Source organism: Macrobrachium nipponense, chromosome 1 (assembly GCF_015104395.2).
Source record: "Macrobrachium nipponense isolate FS-2020 chromosome 1, ASM1510439v2, whole genome shotgun sequence".
NCBI classification, from domain to species: Eukaryota; Metazoa; Arthropoda; class Malacostraca; order Decapoda; family Palaemonidae; genus Macrobrachium; species Macrobrachium nipponense.
In genome coordinates this window covers 127402371-127429257 of record NC_087200.1, presented here as the reverse complement: position 1 = coordinate 127429257, position 26887 = coordinate 127402371, and the positions used below count along the sequence as shown (strand labels likewise).

General features: G+C 42.2%; 2 protein-coding genes across 5 annotated transcripts in view; one reads left to right on the top strand and one right to left on the bottom strand.

Moving 5' to 3' along the window:
• Positions 1-26887, bottom strand: part of LOC135219616 (progranulin-like) — a 298310-nt gene that overhangs the window by 42138 nt on the left and 229285 nt on the right. The gene's annotated exons all lie outside the window — the stretch shown is intronic.
• LOC135219615 (protein argonaute-2-like) overlaps positions 12665-26887 on the top strand; it is a 68873-nt gene continuing 54650 nt past the window's right edge. Inside the window, exon 1 of the mRNA XM_064256522.1 lies at positions 12665-12846. Coding sequence (XP_064112592.1) covers positions 12677-12846 — 170 coding nt within the window. The 5' untranslated portion in view covers positions 12665-12676. The remainder of the gene's footprint in view (positions 12847-26887) is intronic.

The window sequence follows — 26887 nt, the reverse complement described above, 5'->3', positions numbered from 1 at the left end:
GCCGCAAACTTCATGAAGTCCATAAAGTTAGGTCTTGAGAATTCCTGAGGAAGCGAAACACAGTCCTCATTTGTACTGATTGAGACAGTTTGGGATTGGGAATCCGTCGAGGTCGGAGACCCAATTCCAGTAGTAAGGGGTACCAGTTGCTCTTTGGCCAATCCGGAGCTACTAGAGCTACTTGTCCCTTGAAAGTCCTGAGTTTGTTCAGAACTTTCAAGAGAAGATTCACTGGAGGAAAGATGTAAATTCTTCTCCACTGATTCCAGTCTATTGACAATGCATCCGTGGCATAGGCCAGAGGGTCCAGGTTGGGGGCTACATAGCAAGGGAGCTTGTGGTTCGCTTGTGAGGCGAATAGATCTACTTGGAGACCTGGAACACTCCGGCATATCCACTGGAACGACTTTTTGTCCAGAGACCACTCTGATTCCAGAGGAACTGAACGGGACAAGGCGTCCGCTATCACATTCCTTACCCCTGCTAAATGGTGATGATAGATGCCATTTGTACCTGTTCGCTAAGGAAAAAATGGCTATCATGACATGGTTCACTGTTTGGATTTGGATCCCCCTCTGTTGATGCAGTGTACTACTACTGTGCTGTCCAAAACTAGCCTTAGATGAGACTTCTTTGGGGGAAGGAGCTTCTTTAGGGTAAGAAATACTGCCATTGCTTCCAGAACATTTATGTGGAGCTGGCGGAACTGAGTAGACCAAGTCCCCTGAACTTCTTTGAACTGAGAGTATTCTCCCCAACCGGTTAGGGAGGCGTCTGTGTGAATAGTTAACGCCGGAGGAGGATATTGAAGGGGAACTGACTTGGACAGATTCTTTACCTTCACCCATGGACGAAGTTGGTTGCGAAGGATTTGTGGAATCACTGACAACTTGTCTCGAGATTTGACATTTGCTCTTGAGCGCCAAACTCGATTTATATCCATCAGTCTTGCCTTCAGAAGGACGTCTGTCACTGAGGCAAACTGGAGGGAACCTAGGATTCTTTCCTGGTTTCTCCTCGAAGCTTGCTTGTTGTTGAGGAATTGCCTCACTGACTTGGCTATTTCTTTTCTTTTGATCACCGAAATTGACAGATTGTGAGAGGATAAGTCCCATTGGATGCCTAGCCACTGAAAACGAGTCTCCGGAGTGAATCTGGATTTTGTTTTGTTTATCTGGAACCCCAGATGTTCCAGGAATTGAATTACCTTCTCTGTGGCTCTGCGGCATTCCTCGACGGTTGGTGCCCAAATCAGCCAATCGTCGAGGTACGCTACTACCATTATCCCTTGTGATCTCAGTTGTTGAACTACTACTTCCGCTATTTTCGTAAATACCCTGGGGGCTACTTTCAGTCCGAAGGGCATCACTTTGAAAGAGAATGCCTGGTCTCCTAGCTTGAAACCTAGGTATGGGCGGAAGTGTCTCGCGATAGGGATATGATAGTATGCGTCTGTAAGATCGATAGAGGTGGTGACGGCCCCACGGGGAAGTAAGGTCCGTACCTGTGAGATGGTCAGCATTTTGAACTTGTCGCAGCGAATGAAAAAGTTTAGCTGGGACAAAGTCTAGATTATTCTTCTTTTTGAAGAGCCTTTCTTTGGCATGCTGAACAAGCGCCCTTGAAATTTTAGATGCCTGACTCTACGACACAAATCCTTTCTGAAGGAGCTCCTCTGCATAATCTGCCAATTCCTTTGATGGTAGTTGAAGAAATGATTTTGGTTGGTGGAGGATCTTTGATCCAACTCCAACCTAGTCCTTTGGACACTATGCTCTGTGCCCATTTGCTGAACCCCCACCTGTGACGGAAGAGGAACAGCCTCCCTCCTACCTGGGGAGCCTCACTGCTGCTGTGTGGGATGGCCTCCACGTCCCCCTCTGAAGTGCTTACCTCTGTTGGTAGCCCTTCCCGAACCTCGCTGGCGAAAGTTACCTCTCACCCTGCTTCCCCTTGAGAACCTATTGAAGGTTGGGAAAGCCTGGCTTTCAAACATGGGATTGAAAGCTGGGGAGAAGGTGTACGAGGTCGAGGGTTGGTTCTGGGGAGATAGCAAGAGGATGGGTTGGCTCTGCCCTTTTGACGTCGAAGGCTGACCCGGTTGGGTGACTGGAACGGCCTGGACAAAATCTGCTGCTGCTGGTGCTTCTGGTATGGTTGGAACCTCTTGGTCTTCTTGAGTTTCTTAACAGAAGAGGGAGGGTTCTCCTGCTTCCTCTTGGCTGAGATACCCCACCGAGCTCTAAGGCTTTGGTTAAGCCTTGAAGCTTCGTGGTGCACCTTATTCATAAAAGACTCTGGGAACAGGTCCGCGCCCCATATGTTGGAAGCGAGAAGCCTATTTGGTTCATGGCGAATGGTAGCCTCTTGCAACACATGCTTACGGCAGTTCCTTCTGGCCACGAAAAAAGTTCATAAGCCACGAAAATTGTCTGATAGTTGAGACTTGCCAGATCTTAAAAAAAGAGGCTTCCGTACATACAAGAGAGCAGCATTGCTCAGTTAAAGCACACAGGACATTATCCACTACGCCAACCAGCATCGATTAAAAATGCAGGCGTCCTATTCAATGCGTGCCAGCCATCATCTAAGAATATATCAGGAGTGCGAGCCTGTGTTTAAGAATAAGCTCGACAAATATCTAAACTGCATTCCCCAGACCATAGGGATTGAAATTGCAATACCGAAAGATGATAGGGCAACTCCCTCTGGTAGAATTAGAGGTGCCTCACACGTGGGACCTGGGGCAACCCGAACAAGATGTAAGGTCTGTAAAGGTAAGGTAAGGTCTATGCTAGAATGAGTCTCCCTAGCTATCCTCGCGTCATCGCCGATGAGGCTATCAGGCAGTCTAGGTAGCTTCTCACCGAACTGTTCCATGGCACAGTCCGGTTTCAGCTTTCCTACCGTGAAAGTAACCGGTTTCCCAAAGTTCTCCAAACGCAGGGGAGAGAGGAGATGTGGGCTCTGCTTCCCTGAGCTGTGGAATGGGTTCATCCTTCATAGTTGCTTGAAGGGTCGTCTCCACCATCTTTGTTGTAAAGGGGAGTGAAGCCTCCTCCTCCGTGGCAAAAATGGTGAAGGGACTCTTGAAGGCCTGGAGTCTGGTATTGGAGCAACCCTCCCAATCCTCCAGACAGTGAACCCACTCCCTCTGGGCGTGTCCCTACTATACAGGACAGTCTCCCTAGGGATCTTGTCTTCCCTATTGAGAGCTGTCTCTGTTAGCCTGGCATACCCTATAAAAGGCTGTGTCAATCCGGGAGGGTAGAACTCAAAGTCCTCGATCCTTCTTGTTCCACACTCCGGTATTGAAATCATACCATCCTTGAAGGGAGCATAGGCTGCTACCCTCCAAGGATTGTTCATAGAGAATGCTGTTAGAGAATTATGAGGAGGTAACTGGACCAGACCAGTACCTACCACCAGGAAGTTGGCCTGAGAAGCCTGGTTCAGGCCAGCAAAGCGGTTATCGTGGTCTAGAACACGATTAGAGAAGTCCTGGATGGACTGACCTGATTGGTTGATGCTGTTGGAGAGTTGGGCAAACATTTGCTCAAATCTCGTACCAAGCGATCCAACCATTTCTCCTACTTGCTGTAGAACTCCTGCCGAAAAGGTAGCGGGATCAAAGGCACTAGGTGCCGTGATCCCGGCAGGAGTCACCGGGGGAGTTCCGGCAGCAACAGGGGAGGGTGCTGGCTCGGTTGGAGCGCGGACCTTCTCCTTAGAAGCTTTGCTTCTAGACTCTCTCGAGTGTGAAGGTTCAGATTTAGCCTTCACTGCTCCGGAGTAGGAAGCTGAAGACTTTCGTGAGGAGAAAGACAACGTCTTTTTGGGCGTCGTCTTCTGGAGGGTCTTCTGCTCTCTGTGACCTTTTACCTTAGGGGGCACAGAAGCAGCAGGCGTAGGAGTAGGGATCTCAGATCCCATAAAGCCTTGGAAAGAAGAGGAGGAAGGAACAGGGGAAGAAGATCCAGGTGCGCCCAAGGGAAACCCTTGAGCGCCTGAAGCACCTACCTCGACTAACAAGTCTTCTGCACCTACCGTCATTGGCTCTACGTTAATGTCTAGTGTGGCGATGTCCGGCACGATGTCCTGGCCCGACACACTAACGAAGGCTTGCTGCACCTCGCGTTGGTTGGAGGCTATCACTGGAGCTGCTGTGGCGAGATCTACATAACCCGTCGCTTTCCCTCCGGGGAAGATCTGGACAGCCAACTTCTTGTCTAGAATGTAGGGCTGTCCTTTGGCGGCGTTCCTGCCGAAGCCGCCCACCCATGCCTTCAGAGTCGCTAGGGCGACCTTCTTCACAGCAGCAGCCTGAAAGAGAGGACCAATGAAGTCCTTTACGGCGGAGCTACAGGTTAAGAACAAAGCTTATAACTAAGACTTAAAACTAAAATATATTTAACATATATGATGGAGGAAGTAACTATCTTGATATCTACTTACTCCATCCAACAACTGACTCACGAGGTCATAGCATATGGTGCATGCCTCGTGGTGCCAGACGATCAGTTCGCCATGGGTGGTGGCGCACGGGGCGTGGGTCCTGCACTCCTCGTGGCCACAGGGGTCTTGAAGAACCGCATTACAACCCGGTTCCTGGCAGTTGGTAGCCTGTAAGTGGAAAGATACATGAGTATCGGGGATACACACTTACAGTCTAAATACGAACTCCGTTGCATGCGGGAGTATACAAGTTATTCTAAAAGTAGTCCTCCACCGAAATACGTGTGGGCGCTAGGGCGATCTGGTTGGAGTCTCCGGTGTACACCGGGGACGGAAAAAGGAAGCAACCAGAAGGATAATATAACCTTAGCGAGGATAGAGAGAATAACCACGACGGAGAACGGAGGAGGCAGTTAAAGTAAATTAACAAAAATATAAAAGGAGCATGTATACTTCATACAGGGAGTAAGACATGCCTCCCTTCCGACTACTAAGAGGAGTGCCCGGGTAAGGAAGCAAGCAAGCGCCCCTCCGGTAGCGGAAAGAAGGTAGGTAGTAGCAAGCTTCTAGGACCGCCACTGGGAAACTCCCACCCCGGTGGCTGGCAGAGCCAGCTCCTATTTCCAACAACCGAAGGGGCCCCGGCTAGTAAGCAGGGGCTCCGTCCGTAGGTGGTGGGATGGAGAGAAGGGGGGGGGAGGAAGAGCGAACGAGACACACCGGAGAGGGCCGAGGCGGCCGGAGGGACGGGTGGCCAACCCCAACCCCCTTCCACGCCGGAGCTCCACGGATCCCGAGTCGAAAAAGTGGTCCCCCCAGTCTCCCAGCTGTCCGGGCCTCCCAGGAGCCCCCTCGAGAGAGAGAGAGAGAGGGAGGGAGGCGCTCACGCAGTTGCCATGACGACCGTGGTGAGCCCGGCCAGACCCCCCCCTTACCGCGTGGAAGGGAGGGAAGGGAGCTGGGTAGGGCGCCCAGAGGGACACGTGATCAAGGGTGGACCAAGAGGTGATAAGCAACACAACCACTAGGCAAGTGACCACATGAACCCAACTGTACCAAGTGTGAATGAACACGTAAAAGTAATAGAACTGCCAAGGTACTGGACGCCCTAATAGTTAGCCTAACACAGAATCAAATAAACACTAGATAAAAATCATTAATAATAAACCACATCAATCATTAAAAGGATGGAAGGAACACACGAGTGAGAGAGACAGAGGTCCAGGAGAAGACGAACCGTTCCGAAGAACAGTCGACTACTCGAAGCCAGCCGTAGCCGATGAAGAGCAAAGGCTGGGATGCTGGACTAGGGAAAAACACTGTAGCCCTAAATACCTAAACCATAGAGATATCTGGGTGACAAAGGTATGGGCGGTGAATTCCTAAAATCTATAATACGATGCAAATAAATAGTGTAACACGTGATAAGAACCCATGAAAGGAAAGAAAAGATGTCCCAGTATGGCGGACTGGGAAATCTTAACAACTCGAGGTGGGCCCATGGCCGCCACGAGTCAACTGGGTGACCGTATATAACCTAAAAAACGGAAAATACTGGTCCCTGGAAGACAAAAATACGAAATTTAACCTTTCGGGTACTTAACTTAGCTGCGGCAATAGCTGAGCGTTCCATACTGAAGGATAAATCCAAAAGGACGATCACAACACGGAGGAAGAAAAATCACGTGTGTCGCAAACGAGCTAATAGAAAAGGATGACCACTAGAGGCGCTGCAGTCCGCATGGAGTGGGTATTAGTAGTAGTAGCAGACGCATTCACCTTTGGATCGGCTCTCTCAGGTGGGGGATTCTGATGTGGGAAGTTCTAAATGGCAACAGGCTCGTGGTAGTGGTCTCACTCGCCCCTGTTACCATACCGACACTTCTTTTATAGAGTGAGCGAGTCAGTTATACTGACATTTTCTTGAATTTATTTTTTCTCTGGTATTTATTAGGTTATTTTACCTTAGAAATAATGAACTTAAGGATTATTTCACAGGGCGACACGAACTGAGCCCAGAAATATATATATATATATATATATATATATATATATATATATATATATATATATATATATATATATAATATATGTATATATATATATATATATATATATATATATATATATATACCTGTTTTGGATGAACTTAGTCTGATTTTTCTGCAATACTGGTAAGTGTTAAGGGATCACTGTTGCCTTTAGAGTATTCAGTTGTTTAATACCTGTTATGAGGGTTTCAGGTGTCTGGCTTTTGGTGAGGTAATAATTGATGAATGGTAACCAGATACTGGCACTTCATAACAATATATATATATATATATATATATATATATATATATATATATATATATATATATATATATATATATATGATACTTGGCACTTCGTAACAATATATATATATATACATATATACATATATATATATACATATATATATATATATATATATATATATATATATATATATATATATATATATATATACATACATATATACACCTGTTTTGGATGAACTTAGTCTGATTTTCTGCAATACTGGTAAGTGTTAAGGATCACTGTTGCCTTTAGAGTATTCAGTTGTTTAATACCTGTTATGAGGGTTCAGGTGTCTGGCTTTTGGTGAGGTAATAATTGATGAATGGTAACCAGATACTTGGCACTTCGTAACAATATATATATATATATATATATATATATGTATATATATATTATATATATATATATATATATATATTGTTACGAAGTGCCAAGTATCTGGTTACCATTCATCAATTATTACCTCACCAAAAGCCAGACACCTGAACCCTCATAACAGGTATTAAACAACTGAATACTCTAAAGGCAACAGTGATCCCTTAACACTTACCAGTATTGCAGAAAATCAGACTAAGTTCATCCAAAACAGGTGTGAGGTAATCTTGTAAGTAATTAAATTAATCAAAGGCATCACTCCATCAACAACTTTAAAAGTCTAAGTATTTCCCTGATTTCAGAAGTCTAAGTACTTCCCTGGTTCTAAGTTACTTCAAGTAAATTGAAGGAAAGCAAATCAGTTACCACTATGTTTCTACCTATCATAATCATAATCATATGCAAATATACTGGTTAGAAATGAAATACCTATGAAAATTTTAGATAAAAAAATGATTAAATTCAAAATTTATAAGTAAAATTCACAATATCAGGGAAAATTACTGTTACTTGAAAACAAAGTAAAGTTTAATTAATTCTTGAATCAAATTAAGTAAAATTAAATCAAAATTAATTTATCACAAAATTCAAGAAAATTAATTCAATCAAAATTCAAAAGTGTTAGGCACTAATTGAAAATTTGAAATTAATTCACAAGTGCTAAACATTAATAAAACTTGAAAAGAATTCTAAGTAAATGCAAATTAATTCACAAGTGTTAAATTTAATTAAATGTGCAATGATTAAGCAATGAAAATAACTAAGTCAATTAAATTGTGAATGCAAATGAAAATATAAAATAAAAAGGCACACTTCAATAAGAAAATGAACAGATACACAAAAAAATGAAACAAACACAAAACACAAAAAATCTGCAATGTGTAAAAGTGTAAATTTTTTCACTCAAAACATTGTAACCATCAGTTTTTACCAAACCTTCACAACCATCTGTTATTAGTTACTAGTTAACCACAGTTACTATCCGTTATTAGTTATTAGTTGCAACTAATAAAAATATAACACACTTTACCTTGGTATACCAATTTCTTTCTTTCTTGCTGCAGCTTGTATCACACTTTCACAAAAACCAGGCGCCGTTACGAAACAATGGTTGTTCAGATTCCACAAAAAACACTAAATAATACTAAATAAACTCTTAAGAAATATCAAATATAAAATTCTCAAGTTATGAGTGACCAATTTATAAGTACGAAATCCTTACGTTACTTTAAGATCAAAAGTGCTGTGAGAGAGAGAGAGAGAGAGAGAGAGAGAGAGAGAGAGAGAGAGAGAGAGAGAGAGATGTGACCGCCTCGAGGTTCTATGATATAATGAAATCTTCTTCCCTTACGGAAACTGGACAGGGCAGATGACACAAAACGTTTTGAGACAATAATGCTTCTAGAGGCTTTGAAATCTGACGCAATCTTCATAAAGAAATGTGTAATCCCCATGTGGGACTCGGCAAAGACATACACGTATGAGACGATTCTGTTTAAAAAAAAAAAAAGACATGTACTCTACTTGATCGACACGGAGCAGAAGGCTTATCACATACGGTGACAGATTCCCAAAACATGAATGAAGATTTGAGCTCGCTTAACAAACGCGTTGACAGAATAGGAAAGCAAACGGATCTCGCAGACCCTCTAATCTCAAAGTGTTGACATAAAAGGGGAAACAATCATAGTTTCGAACGGATAAAGAAAATCTCTCTCTTTTTACATTCTATGTCATATATATTCTTTTACAATATGTAATGCGAAATCTGAACACACATTTAAAACATCCTATCTCTAAGCTATCTAGGAATCTGAAAAAAATGTTGCACAATTCTACATGACATTTCAAAGAGGGGAAATATGCATTTTGACAGTAGCAATATATAATAATATGTATATATATATTTATATATATATATATATATATATATATATATAATATATATATATATGTATGTATGTATGTATGTATATATTTAAAAATGGGGCGCTGAAAGTCCTTGCACCCCTGAAGGCTGCGTAAAGACTTTCAGCATTTTAAAGAATCCTCCATATCAGTCACGGAAAATGCCTGAGAGAAAAAATGACGAATTGGCACCGTTTATTGTTTCCACTGTGTCCTTGATTAAGGAAACAATAACTGATCAGTAGCTCATTAGCCGTGGTGTAAGTCGGTTTGTTTTGCTGGCACTACTTGTAGATGATCATGTAAGGGTCATTCAGTGCTTTGAATTTCGGGTTAAATACCGCTGAAATTGTGCGGCAGACGGATTTGAAGCGTCGAACAGTTCAGAACATTGTTGCGAGGTACAAGGCGTCAGGGAAGAAAGAGGTACCTCTTCCCGCCAAGAAGTCTGGGAGGCCCCTGTTGCTGTCTGAACGATCTATTTCGCCACTCAGAAGGGAAGCAGAGCTTAATCCTTCACACACTGCTCGTCAATTCAGGGAAGAAAACCCTGAAATTTTAGGAAAGCATAAAGTACGTACTTTACAGACGTACTTGTCACGCAAGTTGGGATTCAAGAGTGTTGTGGCTCCTAAGAAGAGCAAGCTAACTGACGCCCATATTAAGAAACGAAAGTTTTTTTTCATAGGTTTGGTAAATGGGACGTTAATGACTGGAAAAAAGTGTTGTTGACTGACGAATCCACATTCCATTGCTCGGCAAGCACCTCAACGAAATTGGCGTAGTCCCCACCTTAACAAGTGCAGTGACAAACTTATTCGTCCTCGTGAAAAGTTTCCCAAAACTTTGATGGTATGGGGTTCTGTGGGTTATGAGGGAGTTGGGGAATTGTGTATATTTGAAAATAATGAACGAGTGAACCAGCACATTTATTACGTTGTGCTAAATGAATATTTAGAGGGGAGCTTTGAGAAGAAAGGTGCTTCAATTCTTCAGCAAGACGGCGCACTGTGCCACACAACGCCATTGATTAGGAACTGGTTGCAGGATTGTGGTGTGGAGCTTTTAAGTGACGGGCCCCCTAATTCCCCTGATTTTAGTCCCATTGAAAATCTGTGGTCGATCATTAAACAACGTTTGCAGAAGGTTGACTCCTCCAATATCGAGAAACTCAAAGCGGCCATCATCGCTGCTTGGAACAGTATCGAACCAGAGATCTTTCAGCACCTCATTGAAAGTGTTCCCCGATGGCTGAAGGCAGCTAAAGAGAACAAATTTGCTGCTACCAAATACTAGAAAGTCTAAGGTAAACTGACACGCCATTTCAATATCTTAACTAAATTTTTGCATTCCTTTACAGGTCGAAAAAGGTGCGCGTGTGTATGCGTTTGCCTAAATTGCACTGGGGTGTAAAGACTTTCGGCGCCTACTTTATATACATATACATCATATATATACATACATATACATTATATATTATATATATAGATACATACATATATATATATATATATATATATATATATATATATATATATTATAAATATATATATATATATATATATATATATATATATAATATATAATAGCCATTCATGCAAGAATCTCCCCAAGAATCTCTGAATGCCCCTCGGCTCCGGCGCTTGGCTATGTGCCAAAAATTTTATAATCTGTTCTCCAAGGGTACTCAAGCCACTTGCGTAGGATCTTTTGCTTGTCCATAGAAGTCTCACTCAAGCTCCTTTTGAGCCCCTGTATTGATAGCAGAAAGAGGTCTGACTCTGAAGACATTCCTCTTGGCCTTGGCTTCTTCGGAAAGAGTTGGGGAGCTTCATGGCCGGAGTTATGATGTTAAACACACTAGATGTTTGGGGGTCTGGCTTTCGAATTTGGCCTGGAATTCATGGCTAAGACCCAGAATCCCTCGGTGCATGATGACAGATTTACCTCATTTTCCATTCCCCACAGAATGACTGTTTACAATGATCAGCAAGAGCTCTTGCTTTGTCCTGTCAGAGTTCTACAATGCTATCTTAAGAGGACTCGTCACTTAAGACCTTGGTGTCGTAGACTTTTTATTAGCTCTGGTCGGTCCAGAAGGGAGTTGTCCAAGAACACAATTTCATTCTGGTTGCGTGTGGCGATTAAACAGGCTTACTCCTCTCTTGGTAGTTCTATCACTGAGTCTGTGTAGGCTAAAGTGCATGACGTCAGAGGTATAAGTTCCTCTCTGGCATTTCAGAAAAATTTGTCTGTTCATAGGATTTTGCACACTGGTTCTTCATTGCATTAGTCCACGTTCACTTCCTTTCACCTGGAGGATGTTACCCACAGGTCTTTGGACACTTTTTCCTTAAGTCATGTGGTGGCTGCCTAGCAAGTTGTATCATTCACCCAGTGCCTCTCACAGATTCTTTGGAAGAGAGAAAGAGTGAGTTGGCTGGTTTCTTTCTTTCTCTTTGTTCCTTTCTTCTTCCTACAGGTGGGTTGAAAAGTAGACACGTCGTATGCTGGATCTGGTCTGATACAGGTGAGTAAGGTGGTCATACTGGTGATGGTTTTGCATTGTGACTATGCAATAGACAAATCTGCTGTTCATTAGCAAGAGCTCCTCTCTCCAGCAAGGGGAGTGAGGAGTGGTAGCAAACCCCTGTGGCTTATATGGTTTGTTACTTGAACAGTCAGTTTTCTTTGTTCCTGGAATAATGAATCTGCCCATATAGCATTGTATTTCAACACAGACGGCTGTGTTTTTCAGAGATCCGATTGTCTATTTTCTCACGGGCTTCAGACACCCCTTTGTTAGAACTCGTTCTTCTAGAAGGGGTGGTCAGGTGGGTTAACCTGCAGCCAGTTTAGGATACTTATACTTCCTTCCAAGTAATAAGTCTATCCTATTGTTAAGACCGAAGTTTGTTCCGCATAATTATTATGAACAAATGACAAATTTTTAACCAATTTGTATTTTCATTGCTAACAAACGAGGTCTTAATGTCTATTGCCCACCTCAAGCCGCCCCTCTCAGTTTTTTCCTGGGTTGGAGGAAAGATTGACAAGGTACTATACGCGGGAGTTGCCAGATTCCACATATTCCTTGCTTATAATTGTTGAGTTTTAACCGGTTTTCAGCTGGCACGAGAAGATTTATCCTATTGTTAAGACCTCAGGTTTGTTAGCTATGAAAAATACAAATTGGTTAAAAATTTGTCATAGTATTTTAAGTGTTGCTAAGTAGTAAGATTTTTTCTACATGAGAATAAATCTTGGTGATTACTTTTATATGATGCATATGTTTATTTATTATAACTAAGTGTAATTTGTACCCTTTATTCAGAGGTCATGGACAGAAGTTCTGATTACTGTCTGGCAAAGGTAACCGTCCTCTGGGGTTAGGATAGGCCTATGAAAAACTTAACATTCTGTCTCTTGGATGGACAATAAATTTCTAAGACTTTAAAGAATAAGTGTTGACACTGGGAAAAATGGTATTTATGTGTGATATGAAGAAAACTCAGATGAATAGTATTTTGTTGTAGATTTGGTTATTCAATTGTTTACATCATTAAAAAATAATGACAATTTTGTTTTTGCCTTTAAGATCCTCGACAAACCTGTTATGATAATGGGAGCAGATGTGAATCATGCTCCAGCCTCTGATAAAAGTGGAACTCCCTCCATAGCTGCAGTAGTGGGTTCACTGGACAGATTTGCATCCAGATATGCTGTTGAAGTCTGTCCCCAGACATCACGAAATGAAATGATTGAGAATATGAAAGAAATGACACGGTAAGTTTGCTTTTATATAGTGTTTGTTACTAGGGCATTCTTGATCAATTTTTTTAATTCTAAAAGAATGTTGTGTTAATGTAAACATTTAATTTGCAGACTTGAACATTTTTCCAAGAGTGCATTTTTGAATGGTGAAATCCACAGTACATTCCAGATTCATTCCCTTATTGTGCATTTGTAATTCATACATGTTGACATATCCTTGAAAAAAGCTGGCCCATAATCTAATATATTTTATTTATTAAGAAAAATCCTGTGAAAGTTAAAAATGATAACCAAGTGGTCTTGTTTAGTGGTTGGTGCCATGTGACTTTACTTGGAAGCTGAGAGTTCTCACCTCCCTAGAGAATTGAAATTTGATTATCTCTGTATCACATTCAGTAATTGGTAGCTTAAGTTTGGGTAGGAAGGGTGGCCCTGGTCGATGTTTGCATTAGTACATTGAGGTGTGGAAAACCAAAACCAGGAAATCAATCTATTTTTGCTTTAAGAAATAATTTCTGTAGGATTGCCAAAACTATGTGTGAGAGGTGTTTTTTTTCAAAGAAGCTGTTGAAATTTCAAAAGAAGAGTTGCTTTGAAAATTAAAAGATGAAAATATTGTACAGGTTGACCATCAGTGATCCAGCATGATTGGGGCTGTAGAATGCTGGATTAGTGATTTTCTTCAATTACAGACTGGTTAGGTTAGAATACAATTAGTCCAACAGTTATCCACTTCATCCTACCTTTAAAATATACCCTGTATCAGTACAAGTTGTTTAATACAGAAGAAAGAAATATTAAATGAAAATTAGGTGTTCCCTCCTAACACCTCGTGCACAGTTGGACTTACCTTCTGGCCGGTCTAGACTGATAAGTTAGTCTAGTAGGTTTAGTAGAGTTTATTTCCCGCCCTGCCGGTTTAGGTAGAAGAATTCGTCCTAGTAGGTCTGGTCGAGGAACATCGTCATTCTTACTTGGTCAAGGGTGGCCATAGGCCTACATTGCCTTGTACGGTGGGGAGCTGGAGCACCTATAACGGCCCTAAGTGGGGATACCGTTTCCCCCTTCCCTTACCTAATTCTCGGGCAACTCTTCCACAAAGCCTCCTTATGTGTATTTTGTACTGTTGTATTATTATTCACTGTATAACCGGTCTGACACGCCTGGCCTACCTGGCATAGCCTCCTGATTGGGTGTGACCATTATCAATCGCGACGAGCCATGGCCAGTCAGCGAGTATCTCTGTATCTCTGCCGCTCCGGTAAGGGTTGGGTAGGGGAGGAAACAATAATAGCTAACGAAGCCAGAGGAATGTTCCCTCTGGCCCATGACTTCAACCCCCCGCTCCTTCCGGCATATTCAGGGAACAGGGAACTGATTTGTTTCCAAGGTGGAGCTCCGGGGATAGTTCTACTCACAGCTCCGGTCTCGTAAGGGACCAGTTGAGTGGATTTACTTCACACTCGCTGTTCAATTACTAAATTTAGTATGGCCGAAGCTCAATTTCATCCCTTTCCAAGCTCCGGCAAGGAAGGAGAATAAACCAGGTTTGTCTACGGTATATGTAACCATCTGTCTCCGCCGTCTGTGCCGAACAAAAATAAATATGGAAGGAAAGAAGGATTCGTAACGAACCTGAACATTCTCCAAGGACGGGAATGAGACTAGGCCATACAAATGAAAAGAATAAAGGGTACTTTATTCTTTGTAGTTACTTTATCATTTAGAGATTAATTTTAATCTACTAAAACAAGGCGCATGCACTCTCCAGAGTTATCTCCGTTACCGAAGTTCGGGGCTCATAAACATATTCCATTACAGATGGTCTGTTGTCAGTCGGAGGGTTGCCATGCTTCGCTGGGTAACTCGTATGGCCACATAGTTTGCCGGTCCCACGCCAACTGCGCAGTGCAATTGGACAACTACGTGGTCTGGCACCCGGACGCCTGCACCGTATGTTACGACATGGTGTCGATCATGTCTAATGAGCAGGTTGGTGATGCTTTAGATGATAGGTGTTACATGCCCAATATGGTTTTATATATTGAATTAGCAGTTTAATATAATCCTTCCTTCCAGACGAAACACTAACCCGAGTTTCTCTTAACAGGCGGATCCGGCCTCTTACCAAGGGGCGAGGGTAGCTCTCCGGAAGTGGGTCGCGGGGTTCGGTAAGAACGTGCCAAAGGGCCAGCCATACGTGCTGCATGCTAGGCTGTGCTCCCTGCTTTTCTCGGGAGCCACAGCAACAACGGCAGTTCCAGCTGACATCACCAAACCCCTCATCGAGGCCATTCGAGTCGCAACGATGCCAGGACCTGAGGAGCAGGAGGACTTAATGGACGAAGTGGCGGCCATGAACATCAATACAGAACCCATGGTCACGGACGATCAGGTAGGTGGGGAGGTAAGTGAGACGAGTCTCATCCTTAGCCCTACTCCTTCTTCTTCCTCTTCCTTTCGGGGCTTCTCAAGGCCCTCTCCTAGACAAATAGGAGCGCTTTCTGTCGCCCCTAAAGTAAAGTCTGTCCGACCTAAGACTTTAAAGAAGGTCTCCAGACCAGCTCCGCCAGCGGCGAAGGAGTTGTCCTCGGCCCCCCAGCCGTCGACATCCTCCGGCCCATCGCCTGCTGCCAGGAATCCTTTCCCTACTATGGGGACAGAGACAACACCGTCTGTTCCTAAGGCGGCAGAGCAAACGTTGACCCAGAAGCTTTCACTAACCTTCTACTGTCGAAGGTTAGTGGAGTCATTGACCAGAGGCTCGAGGCTGCACGTCTCGCCTCGGCCCCGGACACCTCTGGCCAAGCTTTCTCGTCACTGACGGAAAGAATCAAACCGCTTGAGGATATGCTTACCGAACTTCTCAACTCCGGAGCTCCGGCCCTGTCTATGATGGTGCCAGCGTTTGACAAAGAGAACCCGTGGAGACTGGCTCTGCATGCTCAGTTTGCGGATGGAAAGCTGACGATTGAAGGATGCGGAACCCGGCTGATCGAAGATTTTGAACTCTTCCCGCCCGGGCTCCAGTTTCCCTTCCCTGGATTCGTAAGGTTGGCCAAGCATGCGCTGGTTAGGGTCGATAAAGTCCCTAAGGAAACGGTCATCTTTCCTAGGAAGCAGGCCCAAGCAGCTTGGGTCCGCTCTCTCACTGATTGGGGCTGCGTCAACACAAGGTTGACACCTCACAAGGGCAAGTATACCATTTTCATGACCCCAGATGGAATTCCGTCACCTTGTACTTCCAAGGTGGCGGAGTTAACGCTGCAAGCGGCAACAGAGGACAAGCAGATGCCAGTGCTAAGGGAGACAGAGGCTACCTCCCTCTTGCTACCCACCAGAATGGACTTTTGGGCGGACGCTCCGGCCTCGTTTACCACTGGTAAGCTGGACCCGGATTCCGCTTCCGACCTTTTCTATGAAAAACTGCTGAGAATTCCGGATCAATTGGTGAAGGCGGAGTTCGAGGCTAGGAACAGGCTGGCTAGATCCATCAACTCCATCACAGCGGCGGAGTTGGTAGCCTCTACGTATGAAGAGGAGCAAGTCTTCAGAGTCCTGACGAAAGCGCTGCTGCAGACTTTCCATGCAGATCTGTACGACTTCGCTGTAGCCAGGGGGGCTTGTAGGAAGCACGTACTGGCAGGGTCCTCAATTAAACATGAGCCTAACAGGCTCGCTCATAAGGTCATCGATTTGGGGAGATAACCTCTTCCCTAAGGAAGAGGTTAATAATATTCTCCATGAGGCAGCCAGGGCCAAGCAGAGCCTAAGAATCCGCTAGGGTCTCCCTTTCAAACGCCAGTTTGAAGGGCCTGCACAGCAGGGCAGGACCAAAAAGAAGGCGAGGAGGTATAACTCCTACCAGACGGTCCGACCGCAAACATTCATGCAGGCGGTGCCAGTGTCACAGGTTGGTAAGCCTTCTACATCTGAGGCACCTCCCCAACAGTTTGTTCTAGTGCAGACTCCCACAGCTCCTCAACCCTCTACCTCGACGGCAGTAGTATCATCCCCAGCCTTCAACCCAGCCTATGAAGTGAAAGATCTCTCACTCATACAGCAGGCATGCCGGAAGTAGCCGAGCCAGAGGCGGCTCACAGTTGCGAACCGGTTCAAGGGGCAGAGGCTTCAGGGGAGGTAGAGGCACCAGACCTGCTGCCAACCCGTGAGAAAGCTCAGGTAGGGGAGAGGCTATATCTATTCTGGGACCGATGGACCTTCAGTCCATGGGCCCACAGTATAGTCTCGAAAGGCCTAGGCTGGAAATGGGAGAAGGGCCCTCCTCATCCAGTCAGTTTCTATAAAAAACCCATGGCGGATCTTATGGACTACACCAAAGATCTCCAAAAAAGGGCCATAAAGAAGATGAAGAGCCTGAGATTCCAAGGACGATTGTTCAGCGTCCCAAAGAGGGACTCGGACAAGAAGAGAGTGATTCTAGACTTGTCTCGTCTCAACTCTTACATTCACTGCGACAAGTTCCATATGCTGACGATCTTCCCTGTGGGGCCGTCACCACCTCTACAGATCTTACAGACGCATACTATCACGTTCCAATAGCCAGGAACTTTTCCCCGTACCTGGGCTTCAAGCTAGGCAAACAAGCCTACTCGTTCAGGGTCATGCCCTTCAGACTCAACATTGCGCCCAGGGTATTCACCAAACCAGGAGAAACAATAGTTCAGGAACTAAGAAAGGCATTTTGCTAGTAGCCTACTTAGACGACTGGCTGATTTGGGCAACCAGCGTGGCAGAATGCCACGAGTCAACATTCAAGGTGCTGGAATTCCTGGAATTCCTAGGGTTCCAAGTAAACAAGGACAATCCAGGTTCACCCCGGCTTCCCGCTTCCAATGGCTGGGAATCCAATGGGACCTGAACAAGCACAAGCTATCTCTCCCACCCAAGAAGGCCAAAGAAATAGTAAAGGCTACAAAGCACTTTCTCAAGAACAAACGAGCTTCTCGGCGAGCCCAAGAGAGGATCCTAGGCTCACTTCAGTTCGCGTCAGTTACAGACGTCCTGCTAAAAGCCAGATTGAAGGACATCAATCAAGCTGGAGAACAAGAGCCAACAACAAACTCAGAGAAAAGGTTTCGGTAATCCCACCTATTCTAAAAAAAGAGGCTCCGTCCTTGGACGGAACGTCGGAACCTGTCCAAGTCAGTACCTCTGCAGTTCCCTCCGCCATCACTAACCATCCACACAGACGCATCTCTGAGGGGTTGGGGAGGATATTCACCACACAAAAAAGTCCAAAGAACATGGTCAGAAACATTCCGCCAGTTCCATATCAACATCCTGGAAGCAATGGCAGTCTTCTTGACCCTGAAACGTCTGTCTCCGACCAAGAAGATCCACATATGGATAGTTTCGGACAGTCTCATAGTGGTATGCTGCATAAACAGAAGAGGCTTCAGGTCCAACAAATTGAACCAACCATGTATTAATACCAATATTCTTGTTGGCAGAAAGGAATCATTGGCATCTGTCAGCAGTTCATTTGGCAGGGGTGAGAAATGTTATCGCAGACTCCCTGTCCAGGACAACTCCACTGGAATCAGAATGGTCCCTGGACAACAAATCGTTCAATTGGGTTGCAGATCAGATCCCAGACCTTCAGGTGGACCTATTTGCCACGGAAGCCAATCACAAACTACCCTGTTATGTGGCTCCCAACCTAGACATTCGAGCTTTCGCAACCGATGCAATGTCCCTGGATTGGAACAACTGGCAGAGGATTTATCTCTTTCTGCCAGTGAACCTTCTGTTGAAAGTGCTACACAAGCTAAGATCCTTCAAAGGAAAAATAGCTCTGATAGCCCCCAACTGGCCGAAGAGGAACTTGTATCCACTTCTCATAGAATTGAAACTCAATCCCCAGCTGATACCGGCCCCGAAGCTGAAACAAGTGGTACAAACTCAGACTGTGTCAGCTTCCTCAAGAATTCTGAATGCCCTAACTTTATGGACTTCATGAAATTTGCAGCTCAGAAGGACGCAAGTATAGATCCTTTAAACATTCTATTTATAGAATCTGATAAGAGGGAGTCCACAATTAGACAATATGATTCAGCAGTAAAGAAACTGGCCAAGTTTCTAAAGGACTCAAATGTTCACAAAATGACTACGAATTTGGCAATTTCTTTCTTTAGGTCATTATTTGAGAAAGGTCTAGCCGCCAGTACCATTACCACAGTAAAATCAGCCCTAAGGAAAATCTTCCAAATAGTCTTTAATATTAATCTTTCGAACGCCTACTTTTCTTCTATTCCAAAAGTATGCGTCCGTTTAAGACCAATAGACCGCCCCCAGTCAGTTTCTTGGTTCTTAAATGACGTACTTAAATTGGCTTCAGACTCAAATAACGACTCATGCTCCTACTCAACCCTGTTGAGAAAGACACTGTTTTTAGTAGCCCTGGCATCAGGAGCTAGAATATCTGAACTATCAGCTCTCTCCAGAAACCCAGGCCATGTCGAGTTCCTCCCGTCAGGCGAAGTCCTTCTTTCACCGGACAGACAGTTTTTAGCCAAAAACGAGGACCCACAGAATAGGTGGACTCCTTGGAAAATCCTTCCCCCTTACGGAAGATAGTTCTTTATGTCCTGTCCATACTCTTAAAACATTCCTATCCAGGACTTCTCAAATAACTTCAGGCCCTCTTTTTGTTAGAGAGAAAGGTGGTACAATCACCTTAAAATGCATCAGGCAACAAATTCTTTACTTCATTAAACAAGCCAATCCGGACTCAGTTCCACATGTCCATGACGTGCGGGCAGTTGCCACATCTATTAATTACTTTCAAAATATGAACTTTGAGGACCTGAAGAAGTACACGGGTTGGAAATCTCCGGCAGTTTTTAAACGCCACTATCTGAAAAACTTACAGGCCCTTAAATTCCCAACTGTGGCGGCGGGAAGCATAGTCCTCCCCAAAGAACGGGGCTGACATCCCACTTTTCCCTTCTGTTATTCTTTCCCTTTCACTCTCTCCTACCTACATGACTCGCTCATAATCCCCACCATCCTCTTCTCCGGGCTGGGTTAGACCTGTTTATCCCACCACCAGAGCTTGTATATAGTGTGAATAGTTACTAGATAGTGCCACATTGGCCATACCAGTTGTCCTTTGCTTAACTTGCATTATAATTGACTTCAAAGTCTTATATTATATTTTCATATTGTATTATGGTTATAGTTTTAAGTAGATTAAGCTTAATTAGTTCATAAGTAATCCTATTTTTATACAACTTTAGTAGTAAATATTTTCTATTTAAACTTGCTTTGGGTTTTATTAACCCCTTTTTGGAAACATATCTGTTAAGCTTGGATATAGTTCTCTGTTATGTTTTCACCGGCCGACACAGGTCGAGCCCAGAAAAGGGATTTTGACGAAGGAAAGATATATTTCTGGGGGAAGACCTGTGTCGCCCGGTGAACCCAACCCTTTACTTTTACATTCCCTACCCTGGTTAATCCAAGCTGAAAAGGACTACTCCAGAAATGAGAAGAGCGAGTGGGTATTAGCAGTAGTGGCGAGAGGAGTTGACGGTGGGTTTCGTTGTAGCGGCTCCCACCACGGAAGGGGATTTTGGGAAGGAATCTTCTAAGTGGCGAAGGCCCTGTGTATTGTAGTTTCCACAATGCCACTTTACTTATACCGACACCCTTCGGGGTGATTGCGCTGAGGGTAGTAACTTCAGCATAACATGCTAGCTTTTTCTCTGGTATATCTATAAGTATTTATACTTGAAAAATGAGCTACAGGGATTTTTCACCGGTCAACACAGGTCTTCCCCCAGAAATAGATTTTTCCTTCGTCAAAATCCCTTTTACCAGTCCTGGTAAAATAGACAATTATGCTTTTTAACTTTAATTTTAAAACAATCTATCTAAAAGGCAATTTCTTAAAATGGTGCTTGACAAGAATTCATTGAATAAGAAAATGAGAATAAGAAAATGAGCAAATATATTTAAAAAAAGTAGTTGTTGAGCAATTCTACTATATAAACAAACTTTAAAACAATTTATATAAAAGGCAATTTCTTAAAGTAGTACTTGACAAGAATTCATCTTACAAGCTAATAAGCAAATATATTTATTTTAAAAAGTAGTTGTTGAGCAATTCTATCATACAAACAAACTTTAAAAGAATCTGTTGAAAAGGAGCAAATATATTTAAACTTTAGTATAGCAGCACCATGGATTTCAATGATGGAGATACTTTTAGTTCATATACAGTAGAGCCTCGGTTCTCGACGATAATTCGTTCCAGAAGGAGCGTCAAAATTCTATTATTTCGAGAACTGAATCAAGTTTTCCCATAAGAAATAACTGAAAATGGATTAATCCATTCTTGACCATCAGTTATTACCCTAACCTTGCCTTTTTATACAATACATTACATGTAAATTACAACTAAATAAGTTAAAAGTTAAATAAATATCATGTTAAACGTGTATTTATAATTTTAAATGTATAATATACAGTATAAAAGAAAACTAGCCTGCGTCCAACCGATTGTTGACCAAGCGCCATAGGCTACCTAGGTAAATAGTAAGTAGAACGTAGTGTAGTGGGTAGGCATAAAACGTGTTGCTAACATAATAAAAACATTGAAAAGCAAGTCTAATTATTACAGTAAATTAATAAACTATTAAAATTAAACTCAATTTATCAAAAACTTGCAAAAATTTGCCTACAGTAAGTCGGCATTTAAGGATGTAAACAAACCATAGCGCAGCCCTGGTGGTTTATATCGGTACTATGGTAGTAAACAAACCATATCGTCGCTATAAGCCTAGAAACGTTTACATTCGATATTAATTTATGGTAAATCTTTTACGGAGTCGACTGCAATACTGTATACAAAATCGCTTGAAAATTATCTTTCAGTAAATGTACTGTTATGATACTAACGATTTTGTTTCATAAATGTCCTTATAAAAAAGGTGCGTCTTTTACGGAAAATTGTCCAATATCAGGGCTGGTTTCAAGCTTATTGGGCTTTGACAATTATTATGGTACTGCATGGTACATATATACGTACGTATAAGTAAAAGAATCTTCTTAATGTCTTTAATTACTATACCATTACGTACCAGCATCTCTTGAGTTTAATATCAAGCTAACCTCTTTTTTTTACGAGGACGCTTATAAACCAAGCATACAGATTGCGTTCGTTACCACGCACGTGTTGCATATGTAAACTGTGTCACTACCAGACCTCATACGTAAACATTGACGTCTTTTTTACAGTAGACATAAAAGAAACGTCTTAATTTCTATAATTATTCTATACCATAGCGGCTTCTCTGATTAAGCGAAGGCTAACCTCCTCTTTACCAGCACGCTTAACAAAGATTAAGATTGCGTTCGCTACCGAACGGCACACGTTACGTATGTGACAGTGGTTTCACTACCAAATCTCACACGAAAACAATGACGGATTTTTACAGTAGACATAAAAGAATCTACTTAATTTCTATAATTAATGTATACCGTGGCGGCTTCTGAGTTAAGCTAAGGCTAACCTCTTCTTTACCGGCAAGCTTAAAAAGCTTAGATTGCGTTGCTACCGAACCAAACATGTTACGTATGTAACTGGTTTCATTACCAAATCTTACACGTAAATATTGACGTATTACAGTATGACATAAAAGATTCTTCTTAATTTCTTAATTACTACGCACTTAATATGGCATAGTGGCTTCTCTGATATAAGCTATGACTAACTTCTTTTTTACCGGCAAGCTTAACAAAGCTTAAAGATTGCATTCGCTACCGAACCGCACATGTAACCTACGTACGTAACATTGCCTTCACTCCAAACCTAACACTTAAATACGTATTGCATTTGCTACTGAAACGCGTGCCTCAAGTGTGAGCATGGGTTTAGAATATGTCTACGCTTGAAAAAAAATCAAGCAAGGGTGCTTGATTAAATCTTTTTTTTGCTCATCACTTTCATGCAGAGGAGAGGATAGACGAAACTTAAGGTTTATTTTGGAGTTGGAAATGATGGAAACATTTTAAAGAAGGAAAACGCGAATGCCATGTAAACATTTTCCATTATTTCAGAGATTAACAATAGCAAAAGGTTTTATTAGATAGCCAGTAGTAATGTTGGGACCCATGATGAATCAAAAGGTAACTGCGTATAGAGTTGATAACACCGAAAAAGCAAACGAAATGCGCGCAAGGTGTACAAGACACGACACATGTTTGAATGTTTGTAAACATTAGTTGCGGACTTAAACAATGCTGAGTGGCGTCACCAGTGTTACCAACCGTTTTGCTAAATTATGCTAGTCGGTCCAAGCAAGAATTTATGCCAAATATGGTGCAATTTTGTGCCAGAATTATGCTATTAATATATCATTATCTCATTTCTCTAATACATTTGAGCTAAAACAACGATGTAATGGAAATTTAAAATATTTATATATTAGGTGAAATGATACAAAGTGACGAACAGACAATATTTAACTAATAATTGATGATCTTTACATGTTAGGAAACTCGTAATAAAACACCATTTTTCTTTAATAGATCACATACGCAATCACTAGTACACTATTTGATATGCAATCACTATTGTACTATTTGACAAATGTGTGAAGATCACACATACAAATGTGAAGAAAAACAACAAATTTTACTTATTACTGCATCATTATCATGCCACTCAGAACCATTTTTCTTTAACAGGTCACATAAATAATTAATAAATACTTGAAAATGTGTGAAAATTACTTCAAATATAACATTTTGTTATTTACCGATATTTACTGAAAAATTAAAACTTAAAAAAAAAAGGTAAACAAACAAACCAGTCTCTACTCAAGAAGAAAAACATACGTACTTATTACTTGATCATTATCATGCCACTGAAACACTATTTTTCAGATCACATACTTGAAAATGTGTGAAAATCACTCAGACATAATTAAAAATTTTGTATAATACTGAAAAAAATAAAACTTAAAAAAAGGAAAAAAAGTAATACTTTACTCATGAAGAAAAAACATTATTAACACTTTACTGATCGTTTGTCATGCCACTGTGGGTATTTATTATTATTCACAAAATTTAACATTCCTTAGTTGGGTTCAAACTTAGCAATTACTCATTTGTTAGTGCTGCTTTTGAGGCAATTTCACTATGAAGATACATTCACTATAGCTGTGTATGAAATTGAGGAATTTCAGCATTTTATTTTATTTAAAATTTTAGTGAAAATACATTCTAAAATTGTACTAGAACCCTAAGTGTGAAAGAAATTATGCTAAGCTCCAATTCTTGGGTCAAATTATGCTAAAAAACATGAAATTATGCTACATTTGGTAGCACTGGATGACGCCAACTAGCGGCGGCTGGCGGAAAGGGAAACAGTTTGTTTACAAACATCATATGGTCGGGGGTCGGAAACTGGTTTTTTGGTTGAAAACAGATACAAAGTTTATTGGAAATTTAGTGGCGAAATCCGATTATGTCGAGTTCTAATACGGTCGTGAACCGGGTCTCTACTGTACTCAACTAGAAGAAAAACTGAAAAGTTATCAGTTCAGTAACGATGTGCAAATATGGAAAAGAAACAGCAGAACAATTACTATAGCTCAGAAAAGAATGCCGAATCGCCATTTCAATCCAGATATCAAGTACTGTGAGCTATTGGACTCTTGCACATGGTGGTAGAAAATGCCTAAGTAAATCCCAAGGCCAGTGACCACACCAATCTACATTCAAGGCTGACTGCCCATACCAGCTGAAACTAAGATCCAGTGCTGATGGTCAGAAGTTAGTTATCACAAAGTATGTTAGTGAACACAACCATGAGGTATCCAAGCAACTGTACAACTTATTGCCATCACAAAGACATCTAGACCAGTCTGATAAAGACAGAGCAGCTGAAATGTTAAAAGTTATGGCCAACCGGAAGATAGGTTGCCAACAACTCTCTGAGACCACAGGTAAAACATTGTTCATGAAGGACATTCACAACATCGCCACAGCTGCCAAACCCAAACCTTCCACAGAAGTCGGTGAACTACAGCATATTGCTGACTACCTGAAATCCCAACCATGGCTTTCTACAGATTAACCAATAGATAAGAACAACTCACTGACTGGCATATTCATCCAAGATATATACATGCAGCACATCTTCAGCCAGTTTCCTGAGCTCATCCTTGCAGATGCTTCTCACAAGACAAATCAACTCCGGATGCCGTTCTACCTCATGACTACTGTTGATGGCAATGGTGAAACAGAAATCATTGCAGCCTTCATAGTTATTAGTGAAGAGGAACATGTGGTTAGCCAGAGGATTCAGCTCTTCAAGACCAAGAATCCCAAATGGAGAGACATCAGAGTTATACTAACAGACACAGATATGGTTGAAAGAACTGTATTCACTTAATTCTTAAAGCTAACTTTCAAATATGTCTTTATCATGTTCTTAGAGCATTCAAATGTGAAATTAGAACTGAGAAAATGGGTATTACTGCTGGAGAGAAAACAACTGTCTTGGAGATCATTCAGAAGCTAGCATACTCAAGATCTGAAGAAGAATATGACACTCATTACAAAGAACGAAGAGCTACATTCTCTACTGGAGTTCTTGTCTGTTTTCCTGTCTTTCCTCAAGATGTTGAGAACAGAGCATGACAAGAAAGTAGCCAAGCTGTTAAGCTGTTTTACAAAGTGCCCTGCAATATCCAACAGAGAAGCACATCAGCCCTGCAGTACCCAGCAATACCTAACACCATATGCCTTCAAGTATGTGGATAAGCAGTTAGAACTTGCACAGCATGTCACCATCCAAGAAGATGAAGCTGGAACTTTTACTGCTGAATCATCAGAGGGAGTCATCAGTATTACAACCACATCCTGCCAGTGTACATTCCACACATCTATTATGTCCCTGCCATGTCATCACATATTTGCACCGAAATCCAATCAGTCAGTTGAACTTTTTGCTACTGAGCCAGCTGCCAAACGTTGGACTATGCAGAGCTACAAAACAGATCACCGGGTGTTCAAGCCCATAGCTGACAGTAGTCCTGAACCTCCAAGTGTCAGTTTCACTTGTAAAAGACATCACCTGACTGCAAATGAAAAATATAAGAGGGCTCTTCTACTTGGGCAGAAACTGGCTTCCTTAGCCTCAGATATAGCCAAGACTGTGAGCAAAGAATGTGTGTTAGAGGATTTAACAAAGGTGTGGGAAGCTGGAAATCAGGCTGTAGTTGTGGAAGTTATTGAGCAGGCTCCACCACCAACTGACATGCAATTTGACCATAACTTCAACATGACTGAATACACAAAACAGGATGTTTTGCCAGATATGCAGAAAGATTATTTAATTCCTACTGATACAGAATTATCTGCAGCTGAAGATGAAATAGAACCACCTGCACTTCCAGAACCCTTGCAGTTCCAGAACTTGCTAATCCTACATTAAACATTGTCACTTTACCTCCAAAATCAAAGAAAAGGGGTAAACCCAAAGTGTCAAACAATAATGTTCTAGGACTTCCCAAGAAAAAGTCCAGGCTTGATAAGCCAACTCCATTAATCAAGAAATCATCCAATGATAGTGATCTACAGATACTTGGCTACTTTGCAAGTGGTAAAGATGCCATCCGTGCTGTGGGTGGAGAGCTTCTCTCTGAAAATACTGTTGAACAAAACCTTTATTCAACATCAACTGCATGTCTGGATGAAAATGTTTCTATCCATAAGATCGTCAGCACAGTAGGTGTGTGGGCTTCGTATGCAGGATTTGAACTATATGGATTCTGTGAAAATGACTACAATTTCAGAGGGGTAGAGTAACTCACCCAGGACCTTGGGAAACCGGTAGTTACAGCTCAGATGCTCAGTCAGATTATGCAAGCTCCCACAAAAGGGATACATAGTTTGCGAGACAAATCTCACAAAAAGAATCAGCAAGTTTGGGAGATACTTCGGCCTTGGACCTAGAAGGAATGTGGTGAAACAGGTCAACCTGACTCCTCCAAGTGTACGAGTGACAATTACACAG